The sequence below is a fragment of the Erinaceus europaeus genome, chromosome 12, assembly GCF_950295315.1.
Source record: "Erinaceus europaeus chromosome 12, mEriEur2.1, whole genome shotgun sequence".
Taxonomy (NCBI): domain Eukaryota; kingdom Metazoa; phylum Chordata; class Mammalia; order Eulipotyphla; family Erinaceidae; genus Erinaceus; species Erinaceus europaeus.
In genome coordinates, this window is record NC_080173.1 from 95,915,665 (window position 1) to 95,938,188 (window position 22,524).

General features: G+C 43.7%; 1 protein-coding gene across 8 annotated transcripts in view; it reads right to left on the reverse strand.

The window, feature by feature from the left end:
- Window positions 1-22,524, reverse strand: part of DOCK3 (dedicator of cytokinesis 3) — a 321,851-nt gene that overhangs the window by 52,657 nt on the left and 246,670 nt on the right. For 7 of the 8 annotated variants that reach the window (XM_060204601.1, XM_060204600.1, XM_060204599.1 and 4 more), the window contains 6 exons: window positions 17,155-17,255; window positions 16,846-16,904; window positions 12,623-12,771; window positions 5,061-5,146; window positions 919-945; window positions 688-783 (listed from right to left, as the gene is read on the reverse strand). In XM_060204601.1, the coding sequence (XP_060060584.1) occupies window positions 688-783; window positions 919-945; window positions 5,061-5,146; window positions 12,623-12,771; window positions 16,846-16,904; window positions 17,155-17,255 (518 nt within the window). The remainder of the gene's footprint in view (window positions 1-687; window positions 784-918; window positions 946-5,060; window positions 5,147-12,622; window positions 12,772-16,845; window positions 16,905-17,154; window positions 17,256-22,524) is intronic. The other variant, XM_060204598.1, reaches the window with a different exon arrangement.

Below are 22,524 nucleotides of genomic sequence, written 5' to 3' on the forward strand. Positions count from 1 at the left end.
TGCAGTGGTACCTTTGTTGTTACTTCAGGCTACTTCAAAAGTCATGATGTGATCGAGAAGGCATGCTTTCATGAGAAAAACTAATTTCGCTGAACTCTCAGAAAAAAATGTGCTTCCATTAACCTTCTGCTTCTATTCACTTGTTCATAGCTAGGACCAAGGGACAGAAATAGACTGCAGCAAAGAATGGAGGCATGGAAAAGCGGGATTCACAGTCTCGGGAAAAGTCAACTGAAAGTTCTCTGGCGACATATTTCTGTACCAGGCGACACTTCCCTGACCATCACCCCAGCACTCTGAGAAGGTCTACATGAAAGGCACAGTCTTCCCTGCCTTGCTGGGGAGATGGTCTTTTTCTTCTTGCCTTCTATGATCACTCCTCTAAGCCCTGACTTTTCTGGGTTGAAAGATATCTCCATGTCCCTGGGACTCCTCCTGGGAACAGGGGCTCCCACACCAAGGAAGATCCCAAGAGTCACAGGCCTAGCATTGTGAGAAAGCACTTCTCCCTCTTTTCTTTCCTTGGTCTTGAGTAGACTTCTAACTAATGGTGACAGTACTCAATACTCAACCAGAATAGTTCTCTCCATGAGAAGCATATAGCCTCAGTTTTAGTTCAGGAGACTCCTTTGGTTTAAAGAATATACTGACCAAAGAAGAAATGGAAGCACATGTCTGAGAAGATACCTGTAGTCAAGAAGGCGTTCCATGAGGCGGGTGACTGAAGTCACGAAGGAAATGCCCGTCTCTCGCCAGGTTTCCTGTTCAACCTTTTCCAGTAAGCTAGTAGTGGAAGGTGAAGAGAACAAACACAACATGAAACTCATGAGCTTTTTCTAGTCAGAAGAGTTGTGTCCCAGAGACTGTGGGGTCTGTGGTGGACCTGAAGACAGCAGACTTACCACACTGCAGTCTTACCTGGGGTAGGGCCCAAATAGCTGGGTTCTACTCCATGCAGCAGAAAGCAAAGACAAATCAATTATTGAACTGACAGCAAAAGACAGACATATCTACCTGTATAAATTTTTTTTAAAAACTCATTTTTTATTAGTGATTTAATAATGATTAACAAGATTGTAGGATAAGAGGGGTACCATTCCATACAACTCTTGTATGTACTGTCCTGTCCTGTCCAAGTTCCTAAGATAGCCACTGAACTGAGGAAGGGGTCTTAAAGTCTTCGTCCCTATCGTGGTACATTGTCAGGTCTGTTCTGAAGAAGGAACTGAGAAGAGCTCAGTGAGAGGTGGACTTGAGTTTTTCTAGTTGACTGACTGCCTTGATCACTGTGTAGAACCATACTCAGCAAACTTGCAAACCAAAGAGTCTCACCAGTCTTGAGAGTCCAGCACGAGGGACAGTGAGCTCAGTAGCTATACCCAGCATCTCTACTCCAGGGGATGCTCCCTAGTGTAACTTGCCAGCGTGAAGAGCTACATGCACGTCTCCTTTTCTCATTTGCACTTCATGCTCTTAGGACTTCAGGGCACTGTTTGACCTCTCCAAAGAGTCTACGTTCTGAGATCACCTGTCTTAGGGTGTGGTGACCTAGACATTTTCTGTTTGCTCCCATGACAAGTTCAGCAGTAGGCTTCACTCCTGCCTTATTTCTACATTGCCCTGAGCTTCCTACAGTCATGAAAGTGATCCAAAGTAGCATGTTTTGGTCTAGCTGCTGTTAATGTCATGATAATGATGGTCTTGCCTGCATGTAACATCCAGTCTGAACTGAGGTTTCTGGGACGTGTCCTGTGAGGCTCATCTTATTAGAAAGCAGAGCCACCGGGAGTTGGGCTGTAGCGCAGCGGGTTAAGCGCAGGTGGCACTAAGCTCAAGGACCGGCGTCAGGATCCCGGTTCGAGCCCCCGGCTCCCCACCTGCAGGCAGGTCCCTTCACAGGCGGTGAAGCAGGTCTGCAGGTGTCTGTCTTTCTCTCCCCCTCTGTCTTCCCCTCCTCTCTCCATTTCTCTCTGTCCTATCCCACAACAATGACATCAATAATAACTACAACAATAAAACAACAAGGGCAACAAAAGAAATAAAATAAATAAATAAATAAATAAATAAATAAATAAATAAATAAAAGAAAGCAGAGCCACCAACTCTGGTTTCTGAGCTGTGTGAACAAGGTCACTGTGTTGGCATTTCCCAAACTCTTCTGCAGAGTTCTTTTGTCTTGGAAGACAGGGAGAAGTGCTCTGCGAGCAAACAAGCAAACAAGCATGGGGGAATTTGGCCAACATACTCTTTGGAGATTTCCCTCTACTTCTGCGCATGATGATTTCTGAGAGGTCCTACATTATAGAGGCCTGTTAAATTTAATATTATTGTTGTTATGATTATTTTTTAGCCAGAGCACTGTTCAGCTCTGGTTTATGGTAGTGCTAGAGACTGAACCTAATGTCTCAAAGACTCGGGTACTAAAGTATTTTGTATAAACATTATTCTATCCATCCAGTCCTTTATTTACTTACTTATTTATCTATTTATTTATTTGCCTCCAGGGTTATTGTTGGGGCTCAGTGCCAGCACTATGAATCCACTGCTCCTGGTGGCCTTTTTTTTTTTTTTTTTTAATTGAATAGGACAGAAAGAAATTGAGAGAGGGGATGACTGAGAAGGGGAGAGAAAGACAGACACCTGCAGACCTGCTTTACCTCTTGTGAAGCAACCCCCCTGCATGTGGGGAGCCGGGGATTCAAACTGGGATCCTTGTGCGGGTCCTTTCGTTTAGTACTATGCAAGCTTAACCCAGTGCACCAATGCCCAGCCCCGTTTAATTTTTAACTGAGTATTTTCTAAACTGACTAGCCTATGATATATTCATTTTTGTCCTAAATATACCTACAAAGAACTTCCACAAAACAGAAATTGGGAAGGCTGTCCATGGCTTTAAGTTCTTAGATATGATTTTGAGAAGAGTTTATAAAAACTAGTTGCTCAGGTAATTAGTAGTTGCCAATTATTCTTGTGCTTTATTCTCTGTAGTACAGTCTCTATTAGTGGCTTAGGGAAAGACTGCTGTTTTGTTTCCACAATTAGAAAAAAAATAGGGTTGGGCAGAGGGACATTCGGTTAAGCGCACACAGTAGGAGGCACACAGTACTAAGTGCAAGGACCCACACAAGGATCTGGGTTTGAGCCCTCGGCTCCCTACTTGCAGGGGGTATACTTCACCAGCAGTGAAGCAGGGCTGTAGGTGTCTCTCTGTCTCTCCCTCTCCTCTCAATTTCTCTCTGTCTAATATTATCCAGTAAAATGGGGGAAATGGCTTCCAGAAGCAGTGGATTTGACACTGAGGCCCAGTGCTAACTCTGGAGGCAAAAATAAAATAAAAATAAAATTTACCTTGAAGAGAAGACACTGAAAGATGATTTATTTTTATAAATTATAACTACTCAAATTGTATACATATATATGTGTACACATACATACATATACATATTTACTTATTTTACCAAAGCACTGCTCAGCTCTGACTTATGGTGGTGCTGGGGATTGAACGTGGGAACTCAGAGTCTCAGGCTTGAAAGTTGTTTGCATAACCATTATGCTGTCTTCTTAGTCCTAATTATTTAAATTTTAAATAAAATTTACATGATTTATCAAGGAAAACAGTGGATAACAGAAAAACTCCTTCATTTTTTTAAAAAATATTTATTTATTTATTGGATAGACACAGCCGGAAATTAAGAGCGAAGGGGTTGATAGACAGGGAGAGAGATAGAGAGACACCTGCAGCCCTGCTTCACCACTCGTGAAGCTTTCCCCCTGCAGGTGGGGGCCAGGGGATTCGAACCTGGGTCCTTGCGCACTGTAGCACGTGCACTCAATCAGGTGCACCACCTCCTGGTCCCAAACTCCTTCATTTTGAAACTAGAAAATCTGGGTCCTTCTTCTTCTTTTTTTTTTTTAGTTTTTATTTATATAGTTACTTCTTATCATGCACCCGAGGATATGCTACCATTTCTTTGAACACAGTTTTGTCACCTCTCCTCACCCGACTAATCTCCGTCTTATCCTCCTAACAGTATTATGTGAGGAACAATAATAAATGTCACTTATTTTTTTACACAAGAAGTTATAAGCAAATGTATAGTATCATTACTGCAAAAACATGTTATATATCTGCCTTCAACATAGCATTAAAGCAAAGAAGATTTCAGAGCTGGAAATAGGGTGACACAGGAGAACTCTGAAGTTATAAAGGTCTTAAGATTTCTTTTCTTAAGATTTTATTTATTTATTTATTTATTTATTTATTTATTTATTTATTTATTAGTGAGAAAGACAGGAGGAGAGAGAGAAGGAACCAGACATCACTCTGGTACATGTGCTGCCGGGGATTGAACTCAGGACCTCATGCTTGAGAGTTCAATGCTTTACCCATTGTGCCACCCCCCGGACCACCACTTAAGATTTCTTTTTTAAGGAATGATTACATCCAACAGCACTATCTACTAGAAAGATCATGGCTCCTCTGAGTCCCTCCTTTGGACTTAGGTCATGGCAAGTTCTGCAATATCTTTTTGATTTCAAGACAGAAGCCATGAATGTTGGACCTGGGAAAGCCCGTGACGTAAATCAGTAAGACCACTCTGCTTCACAAACAGGAGAGGCAGCTGTTCAAGTCACAATAATTACTGTAGTGTCTTTCTAGTTATACTGTCTTACAAAGCAGAGACTCTCCTTTCTCACAGAAATGCTAGCGCTGACTCTTTATTGAGTCCTGGTGAGCAACTGTTTACCCATCTGGATACAGCATGTGCTATGAAAACATACGAGGCCACGTTTCCTGCCAACAAACCTAGGAGTTCAGAGATAGCACCTGCGTCTCTCTCTTCAATGAACGATGGCAAGCTCTGAGAGAGTGTGCTCTCATTATGCTGCTTTCTTGTTCACAGAAGGTGAGCACCGCTACCAGGAAGAATGAGGAGGCTTCTCCTTATATCTGCTCTCCTAGGTTGGCCCAGCATAGGTTACATCACGAACCTCTATCAGCCCACTTTACTCCACCCCCTCGGCCCCGCTGTGGTGTACTTGGGGCTGAAGCAGCTTACAGTAGACTGAAGAGCTCCCTGTAGCTCTCATCACCTTTCCCTTCTGACACCATGCTGTCCAGCTTGTCAATCAGCTCAGCTTCCACCTAGAGAGAAGCAGAGATGACTTCAGAGGAAGGGTGGGAAATCCAGCTTCTGTACAGGTGAGGGTGGTGGGGAACTATTTCCTGACTTGATCCTAACAGCAAATAGATGGTAGGGAAGGGAAGATCTCATCACAATATCAAGAAACCACCAGTCATGAAAGGTTTCACAATCTGCTATTTAATTTATTTATATGATCTATTTAAATGAGAGTTGGCACTTAAAAGTCTCAGATATTATTTTTCTAGTCTAGGGGCAAAAGGCCAAAGATTCTTTGAAGATAAAAGTATTTTTAAAAAAGTATTTTAGGGGTCAGGCGGTAGCGCAGCGGGTTAAGCGCATGTGGCATGAAGCGCAAGGACCGGGAGTAAGGATCCCGGTTCAAGCCCCCGGCTCCCCACCTGCAGGGGAGTCGCTTCACAGGCGATGAAGCAGGTCTGCAGGTGTCTGTCTTTCTCTTCCCCTTCCTGTCTTCCCTTCCTCTCTCTACTTCTCTCTGTCCTGTCTAACAACAACATCATCTATGACAACAATAATAATAGTAACCACAACAATGATAAAACAACAGGGGCAGCAAGAGGGAAGGCAAAACCAGGAGCAGTGGGTCCGTGGTGCAGGCACCGAACCCCAGCGATAACGCTGGAGGCCACAACAAAGTATTTTAGATTTAAAAGCGGCCATTTGTGAGTTTCCTGCCTTCATTTTTTTTTAGATTTATTTATTTTAATAAGAGTTATAGAGAGAGGGAAGAGAGACGAGAGCACTGCTCAGCTCTGGCTTATGGTGGTGCCGGGGATTGAACCTGGGACCTTGGAGTCTCAGGCAGGAGAGTCTCTTTGCAGAACCATGATGCTGTCTCCCCAGCCCTCTCCATTTTTTCTTAGCGACCAACTTTATTACTAGTGATTTAACAGTGCTTTAAAAAAGTTTAAGATTTTTAAAAAGTTTTAAGATCTATTTCCATCTCCATATGTGTGCATGTGGATGTAGGACTCACTATACCCGCTGCCTGTGGGGGCCTCCCTGCTTTCCTGACCATGATAATTCTCATAAAGTCTATGAGACAATTTGATTACTCTCTATTTTGCAAATTTACTTGCTTTCATCATTTATTATCCACATATCATCGAAACCAAACTTTCACCTCTTATTTCACTTAACACAGTAACTTGAGGTTCCACCTACCTTGTCATAAACGATACAGTCCCATCTTTTTAAACTGAAGAGTAGAATTCCACTGAGGAAATGTCCCACAACTTCCTTATCCGGTCATATTTTTATTTCTCTCTCTTAAAAATGTTCATTCAAAATAATTTGCATAAAATACACTTGGGTGGTCTGGGAGGTGGCAGAACATGTACCAGAGTGATCCAGTTCTCTTTCTCCCTCCTCTTTCATTAAAAGGAAAAAACTATGTGTCCTGGGAGTTGGCACTGGACTTGTAAGCACAGGTCTTGAATTCAGTCCCCAGCATTGCATGTACCAACATGGTGCTCTGCTTCTTTTGGTGCGCCGCCCATAAACAAACAAACCCAAGTGTTGTCTCATATGGAATAAATAAACAAAATAAGGGAACAAGATCACTGCAGAACTGAGGTCATCAAGGGGAAGGGACTGCAAAGGTATAGGAGGCCCAATGGACTCTGGTGAAGGGATATTATATTGGTGCTTTGGTGTTGGGGGATGAGGTAGGTAACATATTTTGAAGTGGTGAGAACTGTCCTTCTAAAATATTTATAGTTTTGTAAACCAAGTTTGCCTTAAAAGCACAACTGTTACAACAAAAATTTTAAAAATATTTGATGGTTGGGGGTCGGGCGGTGGTGCAGTGGGTTAAGCACATGTGGTGCGAAGCGCAGGGACTGGTGTAAGGATCCCTGTTTGAGCCCCCGGCTCCCCACCTGCAGGGGAGTCGCTTCACAGGCGGTGAAGCAGGTCTGCAGGTGTCTGTCTTTCTCTCCCCCTCTGTCTTCTCCTCCTCTCTCCATTTCTCGCTGTCCTACCCAACAACGAACAACATCAACAATGGCAATAATAATAAGCACAATGAGGCTACAACAACAAGGGCAACAAAAAGGGGGAAAAATGGCCTCCAGGAGCGGTGGATTCACGGTGCAGGCACCGAGCCCAGTAATAACCCTTGAGGGAAAAAAAAAATTGATGGCAAATGGAAGCAGCAGCAAGATATTTCTATGTAGGGGTCAGAGAGTTTATATGACTTGCTGGGGATCAATTACACATGGCAGTATCATGTAGCAAAGAACACAGTTGACCAGCTGAGTGTTTTTTCACATATGCTTAACATTTTTATTTTTACTTATTTTTTACTGAATAGAGACAGAGAAATTGAGAGAGGAGGGAGAGATAGAGGACACCTGCTTCACCACTTGTGAAGTTTTCTCCTTGCAGGTGGGGGACCAGGGGCTTGAACCTGGATCTTTTGCACTGTAATGTGTGTGCATCACCACCTGGCCCCTAAGCTGAGTGTTGAAATGTGAGTTACTCCAATTTAAGTCTTTCACAAAACTAACCTTTATTCAAACTTGTGATGGGATAAAACCTATATATACACTTCTTCATTTTAGAGAGATTGGGGAGATCAAAGTACCACTTTACCATCCATGGAGTCCCCTTGGTGCTGTCCAAGGTGCTCCTTGCTATGCCAGGGATGGAACCTATGACCTCATGCGCAGTAAGGCATGTACCTTACCTGCCGAGCCATCTTCTGCCCCCAAGTAGTTTTTTAAAATTTTTATTTATTTATTCCCTTTTGTTGTAGTTTTATTGTTGTATTTATTGATGTCATTGTTGTTGGATAGGACAGAGAGAAATGGAGAGAGGAGGGGAAGACAGAGAGGGGGAGAGAAAGACAGACACCTGCAGACCTGCTTTACCCCTTGTCAAGTGACTCCCTTGCAGGTGGGGAGCTGGGGGCTCGAACCGGGATCCTTACGCCGGTCCCTGTGCTTTTCGCCATGTGCACTTAACCCACTGCGCTACTGCCCGACCCCCTCCCCCCAAGTAGTTTTTAAATTGAGGCAACAGTGGTTTGTAAGGCTTCATGTTTTGGGTATACAGTTTCACACCTATTCGCGATGTATTGTTATCATGGTTCACTCACAACCATAAGTACACCCGAGGCTATTGAAATTCCTGCCTTACAGTCCTGCTCTCCCTTCCCAATCGGTGGCCTCAGTTTTGTGGTCAAAAGTCTTAGGGTTTGTCTTTATTTGGTTTTATCTGTTCCTTTGCTTTGTTTCTCTATATCCTGCATCTATATAATATCATCTGGCATGTTTCCATTGTCTTCTGAGTTAATTCACTTAGCATGAGCCATTTAATTTGATTTTGCTTAACATGATCTTATTTAATTAAAAAATCTTGATTGTGGTGGTTACTGATTGCATGTTTCCTAAAATTAGTGAAACTATAAATCAAAAAAGTTAATTTTATTCTCTGTAAATAAAGTAGAATTTAAATATTGCTTATGGGGTTGTGAGACAAGCTCTGATGTGGGCTGTTGGGGACGGGCAGCTGAAGTGCACACAGTACGAAAGACATGAGAGAAAGACACTACACTGGGCTAAGCACACACAGTAGGAGAAGGACAGAGGGAAAGACACTACACTGGGCTAAGCGCACACAGTAGGAGAAGGACAGAGGGAAAGACACTACACTGGGCTAAGCACACACAGTAGGAGAAGGACAGAGGGAAAGACACTACACTGGGCTAAGCGCACACAGTAGGAGAAGGACAGAGGGAAAGACACTACACTGGGCTAAGCGCACACAGTAGGAGAAGGACAGAGGGAAAGACACTACACTGGGCTAAGCGCACACAGTAGGAGAAGGACAGAGGGAAAGACACTACACTGGGCTAAGCGCACACAGTAGGAGAAGGACAGAGGGAAAGACACTACACTGGGCTAAGCGCACACAGTAGGAGAAGGACAGAGGGAAAGACACTACACTGGGCTAAGCGCACACAGTAGGAGAAGGACAGAGGGAAAGACACTACACTGGGCTAAGCGCACACAGTAGGAGAAGGACAGAGGGAAAGACACTACACTGGGCTAAGCGCACACAGTAGGAGAAGGACAGAGGGAAAGACACTACACTGGGCTAAGCACACACAGTAGGAGAAGGACAGAGGGAAAGACACTACACTGGGCTAAGCGCACACAGTAGGAGAAGGACAGAGGGAAAGACACTACACTGGGCTAAGCGCACACAGTAGGAGGACAGAGGGAAAGACACTACACTGGGCTAAGCGCACACAGTAGGAGAAGGACAGAGGGAAAGACACTACACTGGGCTAAGCGCACACAGTAGGAGAAGGACAGAGGGAAAGACACTACACTGGGCTAAGCGCACACAGTAGGAGAAGGACAGAGGGAAAGACACTACACTGGGCTAAGCGCACACAGTAGGAGAAGGACAGAGAGAAAGACACTACACTGGGCTAAGCACACACAGTAGGAGAAGGACAGAGGGAAAGACACTACACTGGGCTAAGCGCACACAGTAGGAGAAGGACAGAGAGAAAGACACTACACTGGGCTAAGCGCACACAGTAGGAGAAGGACAGAGGGAAAGACACTACACTGGGCTAAGCGCACACAGTAGGAGAAGGACAGAGGGAAAGACACTACACTGGGCTAAGCGCACACAGTAGGAGAAGGACAGAGGGAAAGACACTACACTGGGCTAAGCGCACACAGTAGGAGAAGGACAGAGGGAAAGACACTACACTGGGCTAAGCGCACACAGTAGGAGAAGGACAGAGGGAAAGACACTACACTGGGCTAAGCGCACACAGTAGGAGAAGGACAGAGGGAAAGACACTACACTGGGCTAAGCGCACACAGTAGGAGGACAGAGGGAAAGACACTACACTGGGCTAAGCGCACACAGTAGGAGGACAGAGGGAAAGACACTACACTGGGCTAAGCGCACACAGTAGGAGAAGGACAGAGGGAAAGACACTACACTGGGCTAAGCGCACACAGTAGGAGGACAGAGGGAAAGACACTACACTGGGCTAAGCGCACACAGTAGGAGAAGGACAGAGGGAAAGACACTACACTGGGCTAAGCGCACACAGTAGGAGAAGGACAGAGGGAAAGACACTACACTGGGCTAAGCGCACACAGTAGGAGAAGGACAGAGGGAAAGACACTACACTGGGCTAAGCGCACACAGTAGGAGAAGGACAGAGGGAAAGACACTACACTGGGCTAAGCGCACACAGTAGGAGAAGGACAGAGGGAAAGACACTACACTGGGCTAAGCGCACACAGTAGGAGGACAGAGGGAAAGACACTACACTGGGCTAAGCGCACACAGTAGGAGGACAGAGGGAAAGACACTACACTGGGCTAAGCGCACACAGTAGGAGAAGGACAGAGGGAAAGACACTACACTGGGCTAAGCGCACACAGTAGGAGGACAGAGGGAAAGACACTACACTGGGCTAAGCGCACACAGTAGGAGAAGGACAGAGGGAAAGACACTACACTGGGCTAAGCGCACACAGTAGGAGAAGGACAGAGGGAAAGACACTACACTGGGCTAAGCGCACACAGTAGGAGAAGGACAGAGGGAAAGACACTACACTGGGCTAAGCGCACACAGTAGGAGAAGGACAGAGGGAAAGACACTACACTGGGCTAAGCGCACACAGTAGGAGAAGGACAGAGGGAAAGACACTACACTGGGCTAAGCGCACACAGTAGGAGAAGGACAGAGGGAAAGACACTACACTGGGCTAAGCGCACACAGTAGGAGAAGGACAGAGGGAAAGACACTACACTGGGCTAAGCGCACACAGTAGGAGAAGGACAGAGGGAAAGACACTACACTGGGCTAAGCGCACACAGTAGGAGAAGGACAGAGGGAAAGACACTACACTGGGCTAAGCGCACACAGTAGGAGAAGGACAGAGGGAAAGACACTACACTGGGCTAAGCGCACACAGTAGGAGGACAGAGGGAAAGACACTACACTGGGCTAAGCGCACACAGTAGGAGGACAGAGGGAAAGACACTACACTGGGCTAAGCGCACACAGTAGGAGAAGGACAGAGGGAAAGACACTACACTGGGCTAAGCGCACACAGTAGGAGAAGGACAGAGGGAAAGACACTACACTGGGCTAAGCGCACACAGTAGGAGGACAGAGGGAAAGACACTACACTGGGCTAAGCGCACACAGTAGGAGAAGGACAGAGGGAAAGACACTACACTGGGCTAAGCGCACACAGTAGGAGAAGGACAGAGGGAAAGACACTACACTGGGCTAAGCGCACACAGTAGGAGAAGGACAGAGGGAAAGACACTACACTGGGCTAAGCGCACACAGTAGGAGAAGGACAGAGGGAAAGACACTACACTGGGCTAAGCGCACACAGTAGGAGAAGGACAGAGGGAAAGACACTACACTGGGCTAAGCGCACACAGTAGGAGGACAGAGGGAAAGACACTACACTGGGCTAAGCGCACACAGTAGGAGGACAGAGGGAAAGACACTACACTGGGCTAAGCGCACACAGTAGGAGAAGGACAGAGGGAAAGACACTACACTGGGCTAAGCGCACACAGTAGGAGGACAGAGGGAAAGACACTACACTGGGCTAAGCGCACACAGTAGGAGAAGGACAGAGGGAAAGACACTACACTGGGCTAAGCGCACACAGTAGGAGGACAGAGGGAAAGACACTACACTGGGCTAAGCGCACACAGTAGGAGAAGGACAGAGGGAAAGACACTACACTGGGCTAAGCGCACACAGTAGGAGAAGGACAGAGGGAAAGACACTACACTGGGCTAAGCGCACACAGTAGGAGAAGGACAGAGGGAAAGACACTACACTGGGCTAAGCGCACACAGTAGGAGAAGGACAGAGGGAAAGACACTACACTGGGCTAAGCGCACACAGTAGGAGGACAGAGGGAAAGACACTACAACATTACATCTTCCCCCAGTGAGGTGGGGGTGGGACTCAACCTGGGTTTTGCACATGGCAAAGCAGGCACAGTACACAGCAAGCTATTTTGCCAGGTTCAGAAAGATTTTTAAAATTAAGTCACTGGATAGACATAGAGAGAAACTGAGATGGAAGGGGAGATACAGAAAGAGAGAGAAAGAGAGAATCCTGCAACACTGTTTCATGGCTTATGGGAAGTGGGAAGTGACGGCTTGGGTCTTGAACCTGAGTCCTTGCACATGGCAGTAAGTTCGCTTGACTGGGGTATGCCACCACCTGGCCCCTACAAAGTTTTATATAATATTCATTCTTTTCCTCTATTTTCTAGTCTCTTACTTCAGGAAAAAAAAATTCACAAGTCAGTGCTTGCCAACAAGTAAGGGGGAAACACCTGAACTGGGTTTGGGAAAGTCACTCCTGCTAGAATAGTCCAACCATCTGGATCCCCTGCTCGGCAGCAGGGCTCCACTCCGGCAATGTGAACACTGACTTACCTGTTTGAAGTTTCCGTTTTTTCTCTGCTCCCAGTCCATCATGTCATGAAAAATGGGGATCATGATGTTCCGCACTTCTGGCTGTGGGACCAGTGTCACACCCAGAAAAGGACCAATCATTCCCGGAATGAAGTGGATCTTATGTTCACCTGAGCGGCAAAACCCAAGAGGCATTATTAGTTTATTCTTCCCCACCTCCTTTCACTGAAGGTTCTAATGTGGGCCATGACACACATGCTTTGATCTGCACTCAAAGTCTCTAAGAACAAAATAAGCTCTCTCCTAAGGATGCTTTCTTAAAATGCTTTCTCTTGACTTTTTAGAGCTCATGGATTAAATTAGCTCAGCCCAGCTAAAAGAAATATTTATTTATTTACTTATTTTTATAACAACACAACCCCAACAAGGTCCTCCTCTGCCATCCTGTTCCAGGACCTGAGACCTCCCTCCCCCCACCTACCCCAGAGTCTTTGACTTTGGTGCAATACACCAACTCCAGTCCAAGTTCTCTTTAGTGTTTCCTCTTCTGGTCTTGTTTTTCAACTTCTGCCTGTGAGTGAGAGCCCTCATTCATCCTATGTTTCTGACTTATCTCATTTAACATGATTTCTTCAAGCTCCATCCAAGATGGGCTGAAAATGGTGAAATCACCATTTTTAATAGCTGAGTAGTATTCCATTGTATATGCAGACCACAACTTGCTCAGCCACTCACCTGTTGTTGGACACCTGGGTTGCTTCCAGGTTTTGACTATTACAAATTGTGCTGCTATGAATGCTATGGATGGGTGGGTGTGCTTAGTTCCTTAGAACAAGTATTTAACAAATACAAATTACTTTTTCAAACCATTTACTTCCAGGCTGAGTTCACTGTTTAGAGAGGATGGGATTTACTTATTTATTTATTCATTTATCTCATCAGAGCACTGCTCAACTCTGACTTATCGTGGTGCAGGCGGATTGAGCCTGGGACTTCCAAGCCTCAGGCATGAGTTTCTGTTTACATAACCATTATGCTATCTAATGCCCCCCCCCCCATGGGATTTCTAAATAATCTGCAATAGGTTGAAACAGTCTTATCTTTAACAAAGAAAATCCTTCAGGAGCGGGTGGTAGTCCACTGGGCTAAGCATACATAGTACAAAGTATAAGGACCCAGTTGGAGCCTGGGCTCCCCACCTACATAGAGGACACCTCACAAGCAATGAAGCAGGTCTGCAGGTGTCTTTCTTTCTCTCTCTCTCTGTCCCCATCCTCTCTCAATTTCTCTCTGTCCTATCCAATAAAATGAAAAAAGATGGCCTCCAGGAGCAGTGGATTCATAGTGCAGGCATCGAGCTCCAGTGATAACCCTGGAGTCAAAAAAGCAAATCCTCCTGTTTATTCTGCTTAAACACAATGCACTACCCCTGGAATTTCTACCTCTAATCAAAAGGCATTGAACTAATGAGATGTTCAGTCCCCAGCCCAGCCGTTAGCGACCTGAAGTCCATGGGACTCTCTGCTACTGCACTCTGTATGCTTGACAGGTCCTCTCCTGAGTTAGAGGCAGCCTCCAAGGAAGTACTGACCCTACAGAACTGCTTAAAGAGTCTCCACTTGCCCACCCTTTGTCTTTACAGCGTATTTTTTTTTCAGATGTGCCAAGTTTTATTGCCGACAGAGAGACCAAAGTGTGGCTGAGTTATACAACCACATTAAGGTTCCAGCTTTGCAGCATTAGTGTCACATCTTGCAAATTACAACTCCCTGTTTATCAGGAATTCAGAACTGCAGTTCAGGGAACACAAACCTTTGAGTAGGACTGAGTTAACAGGTAAAGAACAAATACAAAATGGGGCTAGGTCTATCTACGTAAATGAGGTGTTCAGTCAGTGCAATTCCAACTGGTACTTTTGTTAAGCAGGGACTGACCAATCCTGGGAGGTCTTTGGTTTGCCATTGTGGCTTCATGTTGCATGATTAAAATACCAGGTGCATTTGAACATAGCTAGAATCTTACCCTCCACAGGCTGGGTTTGGCTTTTACACAGACCCAGGACAGTTCCATGCTTCATTTAAAAATACTATTTACGGGGTAGATAGCATAATGGTTATGCAAAGAGACTCTCAAGCCTGAGGCTCCAAAGTCCCAGGTCCAATCCCCCACACCACCATTAACCAGAGCTGAGCAGTGCTCTGGTTAAAAAAACAAAACAGGGAGTCGGGCGGTGGCGCAGTGGGTTAAGCGCACGTGGCGCAAATCGCCAGGACCTGCGTAAGGATCCTGGTTCGAGCCCCCGGCTCCCCACCTGCAGGGGAGTCGCTTCCCAGGCGGTGAAGCAGGTCTGCAGGTGTCTGTCTTTCTCTTCCCCTCTGTCTACCTCTCCTCTCTCCATTTCTCTCTGTCCTATCCAACCACGACGACGACATCAATAGCTAACAATAATTAAAACAACAAGGGCAACAAAAGGGAATAAATAAATATTAAAAAAAAAACAAAACAATCTAGTGTAATATGAAACATACGTGTATGTGAAATAACTCTACAGATAGAGCTGAGGTCTTCTAGTCCTTTATTCCTTACTGTCCCTTTACTCCTGCAATTGAGCTAAGTAACTCACTTAATTTTTGTTTGTATTTCTCATCACCCTTTATACATATGTAGGTGCTAATGTCTATTACATGCTCAACATTCCAGTACAGAAATTGTAAATTTACCGACAGAATTTGGAGTAGATATCTATGCCAAAAATACAGAGCTTCTAGGGCCTATAGGTTTATATTTCTAGCATTTTGTTGGGAAGATTACTTATTTAACATGATGGTTAGAAGAAACACACAGTTTTTCTTATGGTATACCATATCTATTTAAACAAACTTAGCTCAGCCCTCAACTTTCTTAATGAGACTTTAAAAAATATTTATTTATTCCCCTTTGTTGTCCTTGTTGTTTTATTGTTGTAGTTATTGATGTCATTGTTGTTGGATAGGACAGAGAGAAACAGAGAGAGGAGGCGAAGACAGAGAGGGGAAGAGAAAGACAGACACCTGCAGACCTGCTTCACCACTTGTGAAGCAACTCCCTTGCAGGTGGGGAGCCGGGGGTTCGAACCAGGATCCTTATGTTGGTCCTTGTGCTTCATGCCACCTGCACTTAACCCACTGTGCTACTGTCCAACTCCCAATGAGACTTTTCCATGGAAAGTGGCTGATGTGGGTTTCCCTGTGACCAGCTTACCATTTGGGGCGGGTTCTAAAAACCAGAACTAAAGACTGAGGAACAGAACTTTTATTTTCCTTTCAAAAAGAATAAAAGCTGATTGAGGCAATGCATACACTCTCATGAGTGGAAGGTTTAGTGTGGCAGGAATGCCTTGCACCTTTCTTGCTGCCTTAGGGTTAGAGTGGGTGGTAAATGGAAGAATACAGAATTTGATTACCATCATTCCTAATGTTTCAGAGTCGCGAGTTCAGCTGAATGCAGACAACACTATGAAGAGGAATGGCAACTTTACCATACTGCCAGGCCACCCAGAAGATGACGGTATCAAAAGGTGGCATAGCAAGTCATCAGGGCAATCCAAGGATCTTACAATAACTCTGACAATTTCATCTCCAAAACACAGGGTATTAGAGTCTCTAAAGAGAAGCTGTCAAGAGCAGAGAAGCTAAAACCAATCTCACCAAGGAACTGCAATCCTACTTACATGCAGTCTTAATGCAGTCGTTGTTGGGAACCTGATCTTGATGCCTGAATATGGGAGACCCAAGAAGTACGGAATTTATTTATTTATTTTTACCAGAGTACTGGTGAACTCTGGCTTATGGTAGTGCTGGGGATTGAACTGGGGACCTCTGGTGCCTCAGGCACGAAAGTTTTTGTATAACCATTATGTTAGCCCCCCAACACAATATTTAAATCTTTAAATGACCCATTTAAAATGACCCATTCTTTTGTTCATGTGCTGAATATCTTTCAGATCTTAGAAGCCTGCAACATCTGAACTGTGACACAAAGAACACAGTGATGTTACAGGCATAAGTTCTCAAAGGAAGGATTGTTCATATGCTCTGCTAGATCTTATTTCTTTGCACAACTCCCCATCCATCTGAGGTGGTAGGATGTCAAAATATCAAGTCTTATTTAACATTCATAAAACCTGGCAAAGGTTATTAGTCTTGTCTCTTTGTATTTGGGAATGTGATATATACAGAGGAAAAATATGGAAAGAAAAGACCTACCCAAATTCTGCCACATGCTGAACAGTTCGTAAGCCATCATCACACGCATGTCTCCATACCTAGGAATAGTAACACAAGAGTCTATTATTAGTCCTATATGGATCGGGAAGATGAGACTACAAATCCAGTAAGGCCAGTATTCATTTTTTAAAATGCTTCTCCCCAAACTAGGTTATCTGGCCCTCAAATGAACTCTCTTGCCTAATTCCTAGAAAGGCTACTCCAATGAGACCCTTGTGGTCTTTTGAAGTAATTTCTCAACAATTCAACACTTTAAGGTCTTATTGGAAGAAAGTGGATATTTCTTACTTATCTAGAATCTTCTTTCTCTTGGCTGAAGTAATGATTTCTAGCTGGAGGCTTGGCTGATTTATAAACAGAACTGCCAGGCTAAAATAAGAATTCCACACCTAGAGAGACAGAAGAGATTTCTGAATAAACACATGTAGCCCAGAACTCATTTTACAATTTTAAAACGTTGACACCTCCCCACCCCCCACTTGTTTTTGTCATGAGGGCTCATTGCCACATTTCCCCAAGGTAGGTGTCAGTTTCACTCTCCACCAAGGGTTTCTTGACTAGAGCCCCAGATGATGGGGTGGCCTAGTACTGACCAAAAAGGCCATCATTAAAGTGTGAATGTTCCTGTCTGTGACCATGGACTGTAACAGTGACTCAGAGGTTACACATACTCTTGTGCTAAATATGAATATATATGGGCCATAGGTCAGATCGATGGGGTTAAGAGTCAATGGCTTTTATATACTTTCCTCATATTTGGGAGCTACTCTCTACTCTAATCCAGATTTCTAGACCTATTTTCAACTCTGACACTATCTTCCCAGGCAATATTTTTTGCTATTGGGCTCAGGCAAAAATTACTAAAGTCACGGGCCCCTTGAAACATACCTAATATAGACATCCTAGCTTCTCCCCACCCAAAGACCCTTAATTTCATCTGCTCTAGTCCTATCTTTGGGTTCCTGTTTATTAAACAATTTGTCCTGCTTTATATCTTACTGCCTTTCAGCCACCAAGCTGCAGATGCTACTATGATACCATCTTGAATTCCCTGGGTAGACGACCTCACTAATGTGTCCTGGAATCTCACCTCTCCAGAGCCCAACCTAACTAGGTAAAGACAGAAACAGGTTCGGGGTATGGATCGACCTACCCACCTCCATGTCCAGTGGAGAAGCCATTACAGAAGTCAAACTTTTCACCTTCTGTAGCCCATAAAGAATTTTGGTCCATACCTACTTCCACACCAGATGGGATATCATCTAACAAAGGCTAGGGTTTAAGGTACTGGGTACAGGTGTATCTACAGCCATAAGCAGGGGGCACTTATATAACTCAAACTAAAAGTGCTATTTAATAGTCCTCTGTGATTAGACTTAGACCTAATAAACCTGGAAGCCTAGTAGAAGTCCTAAAGAAGGCATCATAAATTCTCTGATCGATCAAACTTAGACCAAATTAGCTTGGAAATATAGTAGAAAGGTTCAAAGAAGACATATCCCAAAAAACTAGTTCTGGTTGGGCTCAATAAATGACACTCAACACTTAAACAACTGGAGAAAAGTCCAAGATCATCAGATAAAGAGAAGACTACAAAAGTTGGATAAGGGCAAGAGACTGGCTCACCTAATAATGACCTTTTGGTCAATATCTCACCTCCTCATCATCTGGGGCCCTAGTCAGGGAATCCTTGAATACCCACACAAACATGACGGGCCTAGACCTCTAATGGATCATTCTCTCCACCATGACTGGTCACTTTGATCAGGAATGTCATTTAAGTCCTCTTGCAGGCCTTCCCAGGACCTTGCCCTCACCATAAAGCAGCAATGGTAAGTAAAAACACTGGGGTGAGGTTGAGAGTGGATATTCGGCTTCCCGGGGTGGTGGGGTGGGGGGGTGGGATGGGACACAGTCTTTTGGTGGTGGGAATGGTGTTTCTGTACACTCCTATTAATTTGTAGTCATATAATTCACTATTTAATTAATATGAGGGGAAAAATTGATTGTATGTCTCAACCTTTTTAAGGCACAGACTGAGTCTTTTTAATACATAGGCTGAGTCTTTGATATGCAGACTCTCTCAAAAGCCTAGACCAGGGAGACCAGAAGCAACCAGTGGCACAGCTATATACAAATAATGTCAAAGAACATAAATTATGGTGATGTTGGGTATTATACAGCAAATCCTAACAAAGGGACTTTTCAAAGTTTACCCAATTACCAAATAATGTGATGATAACAGTAACTATCCATTGTCTTCTTGAACCCTTAGACAGCCTGAACCTCACATTTCCACTATAGAGCCTATATTTCCCCCAGTCCTGGAACCTTAGGGTGGAGTGCACTTTCCTGCATGTTTCTCTCAATTCATACCAAACAATATTGCACCCGCTGATCCCAACCTAACCAACGCAACGAGTGCCACCCCAGCATGCTTCACTTCAGAAGCATGTGTCCAGAGACTTCAGGTGTGAAATGACAACCCTTCAGCTTCATTACTTGGGTGAGACCTTTCCTTTCATAGTATTCTTTAATTCCATTCCAGGCAGTTCACTTCCTAACAAAGTCCCAAAACCTAGATATAGACCAGGTCCCCTGAGATAGAGCATATGTTCACACGTGTCCATAAACTAGGGCAAGATATATACCTGAAAGCAAAAGTACACAATAGTCTACAGTGAGTACCCCCCAACACTTCATCTACACTATTCCAGCCTTTAGGTCCATAATTGTTCAATAATTCGTTTGGTTTTGTATGTTAACTCTCTTTTCAGCCACCAGGTTCCAGATGCCAGCATGATGCCAATCAGACTCCTCTGGACAGATGACCCCACCAATGTGTCCTGGAGCTCCACTTCCCCAGAGCCCCACCCTACTAGGGAAAGAGAGAGGCAGACTGGGAGTATGGATCGACCTGTCAATGCCCATGTTCAGTGGGGAAACAATTACAGAAGCCTTCCACCTTCTGCTCCCACAATGACCTTGGGTCCATGCTCCCAGAGGGATAGAGAATAGGAAAGCTATCAGGGGAGGGGATGGGATATGGAGACCTGGTGGTGGGAATTGTGTAGAGTTGTACCCCTCTTATCCTATGGTTTTGTTAATGTCTCCTTTTTTTAATAAATAAAAAAATAAAATATATAAATTAAAAAAAAAAAGCAGCAATGGTAAGGACTGCCCCAGTCTCCAAAGGGAGGCTAGGGTGTCCTGCCCCATCACTCATGGAAAACTGGTCCTGAAATGAGTGTAGCCTGCAATATGGCCATGAGCTGAGAGCTCAAATTAACAGTGACTCAGAGGTTACACAGGTTCCTATGCTAAATATAAATATATATGGGTCTTGGCTCAGGTGGATGGGGGTAAACAGTTAATTTTATTCATAGATTTTTTTTTTCAAGAATGAGAGCTGTTTATTAATTCTGATCTCCTTTGCTGTAGATTAACTGTCCATATATGTGAGGGGTGATTTCTAGACTATCAGTTGTATTCCATTGATTTCAGTGTCTATTTTCATCCCAGTACCATAGTTTTTTGATTACTATAGTTCTGTAATATAGTTGTAGGTAAGGGCATATGATACCTCCACTGTGTTCTTTTTTTCTCAGGATTGCCTTGGCAAAATTCTGGGTCTTTTGTGGTCCAGATAAACTTCTGTGGCATTAGTTCTATTGCTTTAAGGAAACTTGTGATTTTGACAAAGATAGCATTAAATCTGTTTATTGATTTGGGTAAGATGGTCATCTTAATAATATTAATTATTCTAATCTGTAATCACAGGATTATCTTTCCACTTCATGTGTCCTATTTTTTTTCATAGTGACCCATAGTTTTCAATGTACAGGTATTTGATTCCTTTATTAAATTTATACTAGGTATTTTACTTTTTGATGCTACTGTAAGTGGTATCACTTTCTTGGTTTCTTCTTTTGATTATTACTTGCATAGAAAAATGCTTATGATAAAATTTTAATTATTTTTGTAGCTTACCACCTTCCTATATTGCTTATTTTATTATTTCTTTATATATATATATATATATATATATTTTACCAGCGCACTGCTCAGCTCTGACTTATAATGATGCTGGGGATTGAGCCTGAGACTTTGGAGCCTCATGCATAAAAGTTATTTGCATAACCATTATGCTATCTCCCTAGCCCAATAATTTATTTATTTTTAATTTACTTTTATTAGTGATTTAGTAATAGCTGACAAGGCCATAAGATTCCAGGGGGAAGTGCAAGGACCAGCGTAAGGATCCTGGTTCGAGCCCCCAGCTCCCTGTAGGGGAGTCACTTCACAGGGGGTGAAGCACATCTACAGGTGTCTATCTTTCTCTTCCCCTCCTCTCTCCATTTCTCTCTGTCGTATCCAACAATGATGCATCAATAACAATGACAATAACTACAACAACAACAAAAAACAAGGGCAACAAAAGGGAAAATAAATAAATATTAAAAAAATATATATTCCAGAGGCATAACTCCATACTGTACCTACCACCAGTTTTGTGCCCTTCCCCCACTCTCCCCATTCACCAAGAATAACCATCACAGATTTCACAAAGTCATAGAAACAGCTTGGCTCTTCTCCTTACTCCCCCTATCCCCCCCACTATTTCATGTGTTTCAATTCTTTTTTTTTTTTTTCCCCCTCAAAGGTTATTACTAGGGTCTGTTACTGGCACTACAAATCTATTGCTCTTGGCAGCCAATTTTTCCATTTTTATTTTATTTTATTTTGATAAGATAAAAGAGAACTTGAGAGGAGGGGGAGACAGAGAAGGAGAGAGAAACAGACACCTGCAGACCTGCTTTACCACTGTGAAGTGTCCCCCCTGCTGGTGGGGAGATGGGGGCTCGAACATGGATCCTTAAGCAGGTCCTTGCATTTACTGCTATGTGCACTTAACCAGGCTTCACGACTATGCTGGATAATAACAGTGATAGTGGATGCCTTGCGTTGTTCCCGACCTAGTTCTCAGTTTCTCACCACTGAGTATAATGTTGACTGTAGGTCTGCTGTAGATACCCTTTACAAAACTGAGTAATGTTTCAAGAATGTTGAATAATATCTATAGCTTTCTTAGTGTTCTGCTTCCTTTAAAAATATCTTTTCAAATGGGATATATATATATATATATATATTTTCTTTTTCTTTTTCTTTTTTGATTCCTTCAAAGTCAAGGATTTATTCTGGACTAGAAATAATACTCATGGATGTACGACTCCCAACACCTCCAACAGGGGCTCATATGCTAATCACTATTGATCGTGGAAACTGTTTGATATCATGAACATATCAAAATAAAGCAGAAAGTCAATGAGCCTGCCCTAGTTCCCTGACACCTGACAACCACTGAATCATTCTGATTCCTGACCTGGAAAATCATGATCAAAATAAAATGGTCATTTAATTAATTTTTTTGACCTCTTAAAAATACTTACTGTTTGAAGAAGGAATACCAGAGCACTGCTCCATCATCCATAGAGTCCCCTGGTGATATTCATGGGGCTCCCATATGCTGCTAGGGCTTGAACCTGGGACCTCATGCATGGCAATATTCATGCTCTACTGGGTAAGCTATCTCTCAGCCCCAGATGGTTGTTTTAAGTAAAACAAAAACCAAGATAGTGAGCTGATTTTTTTTTTTTT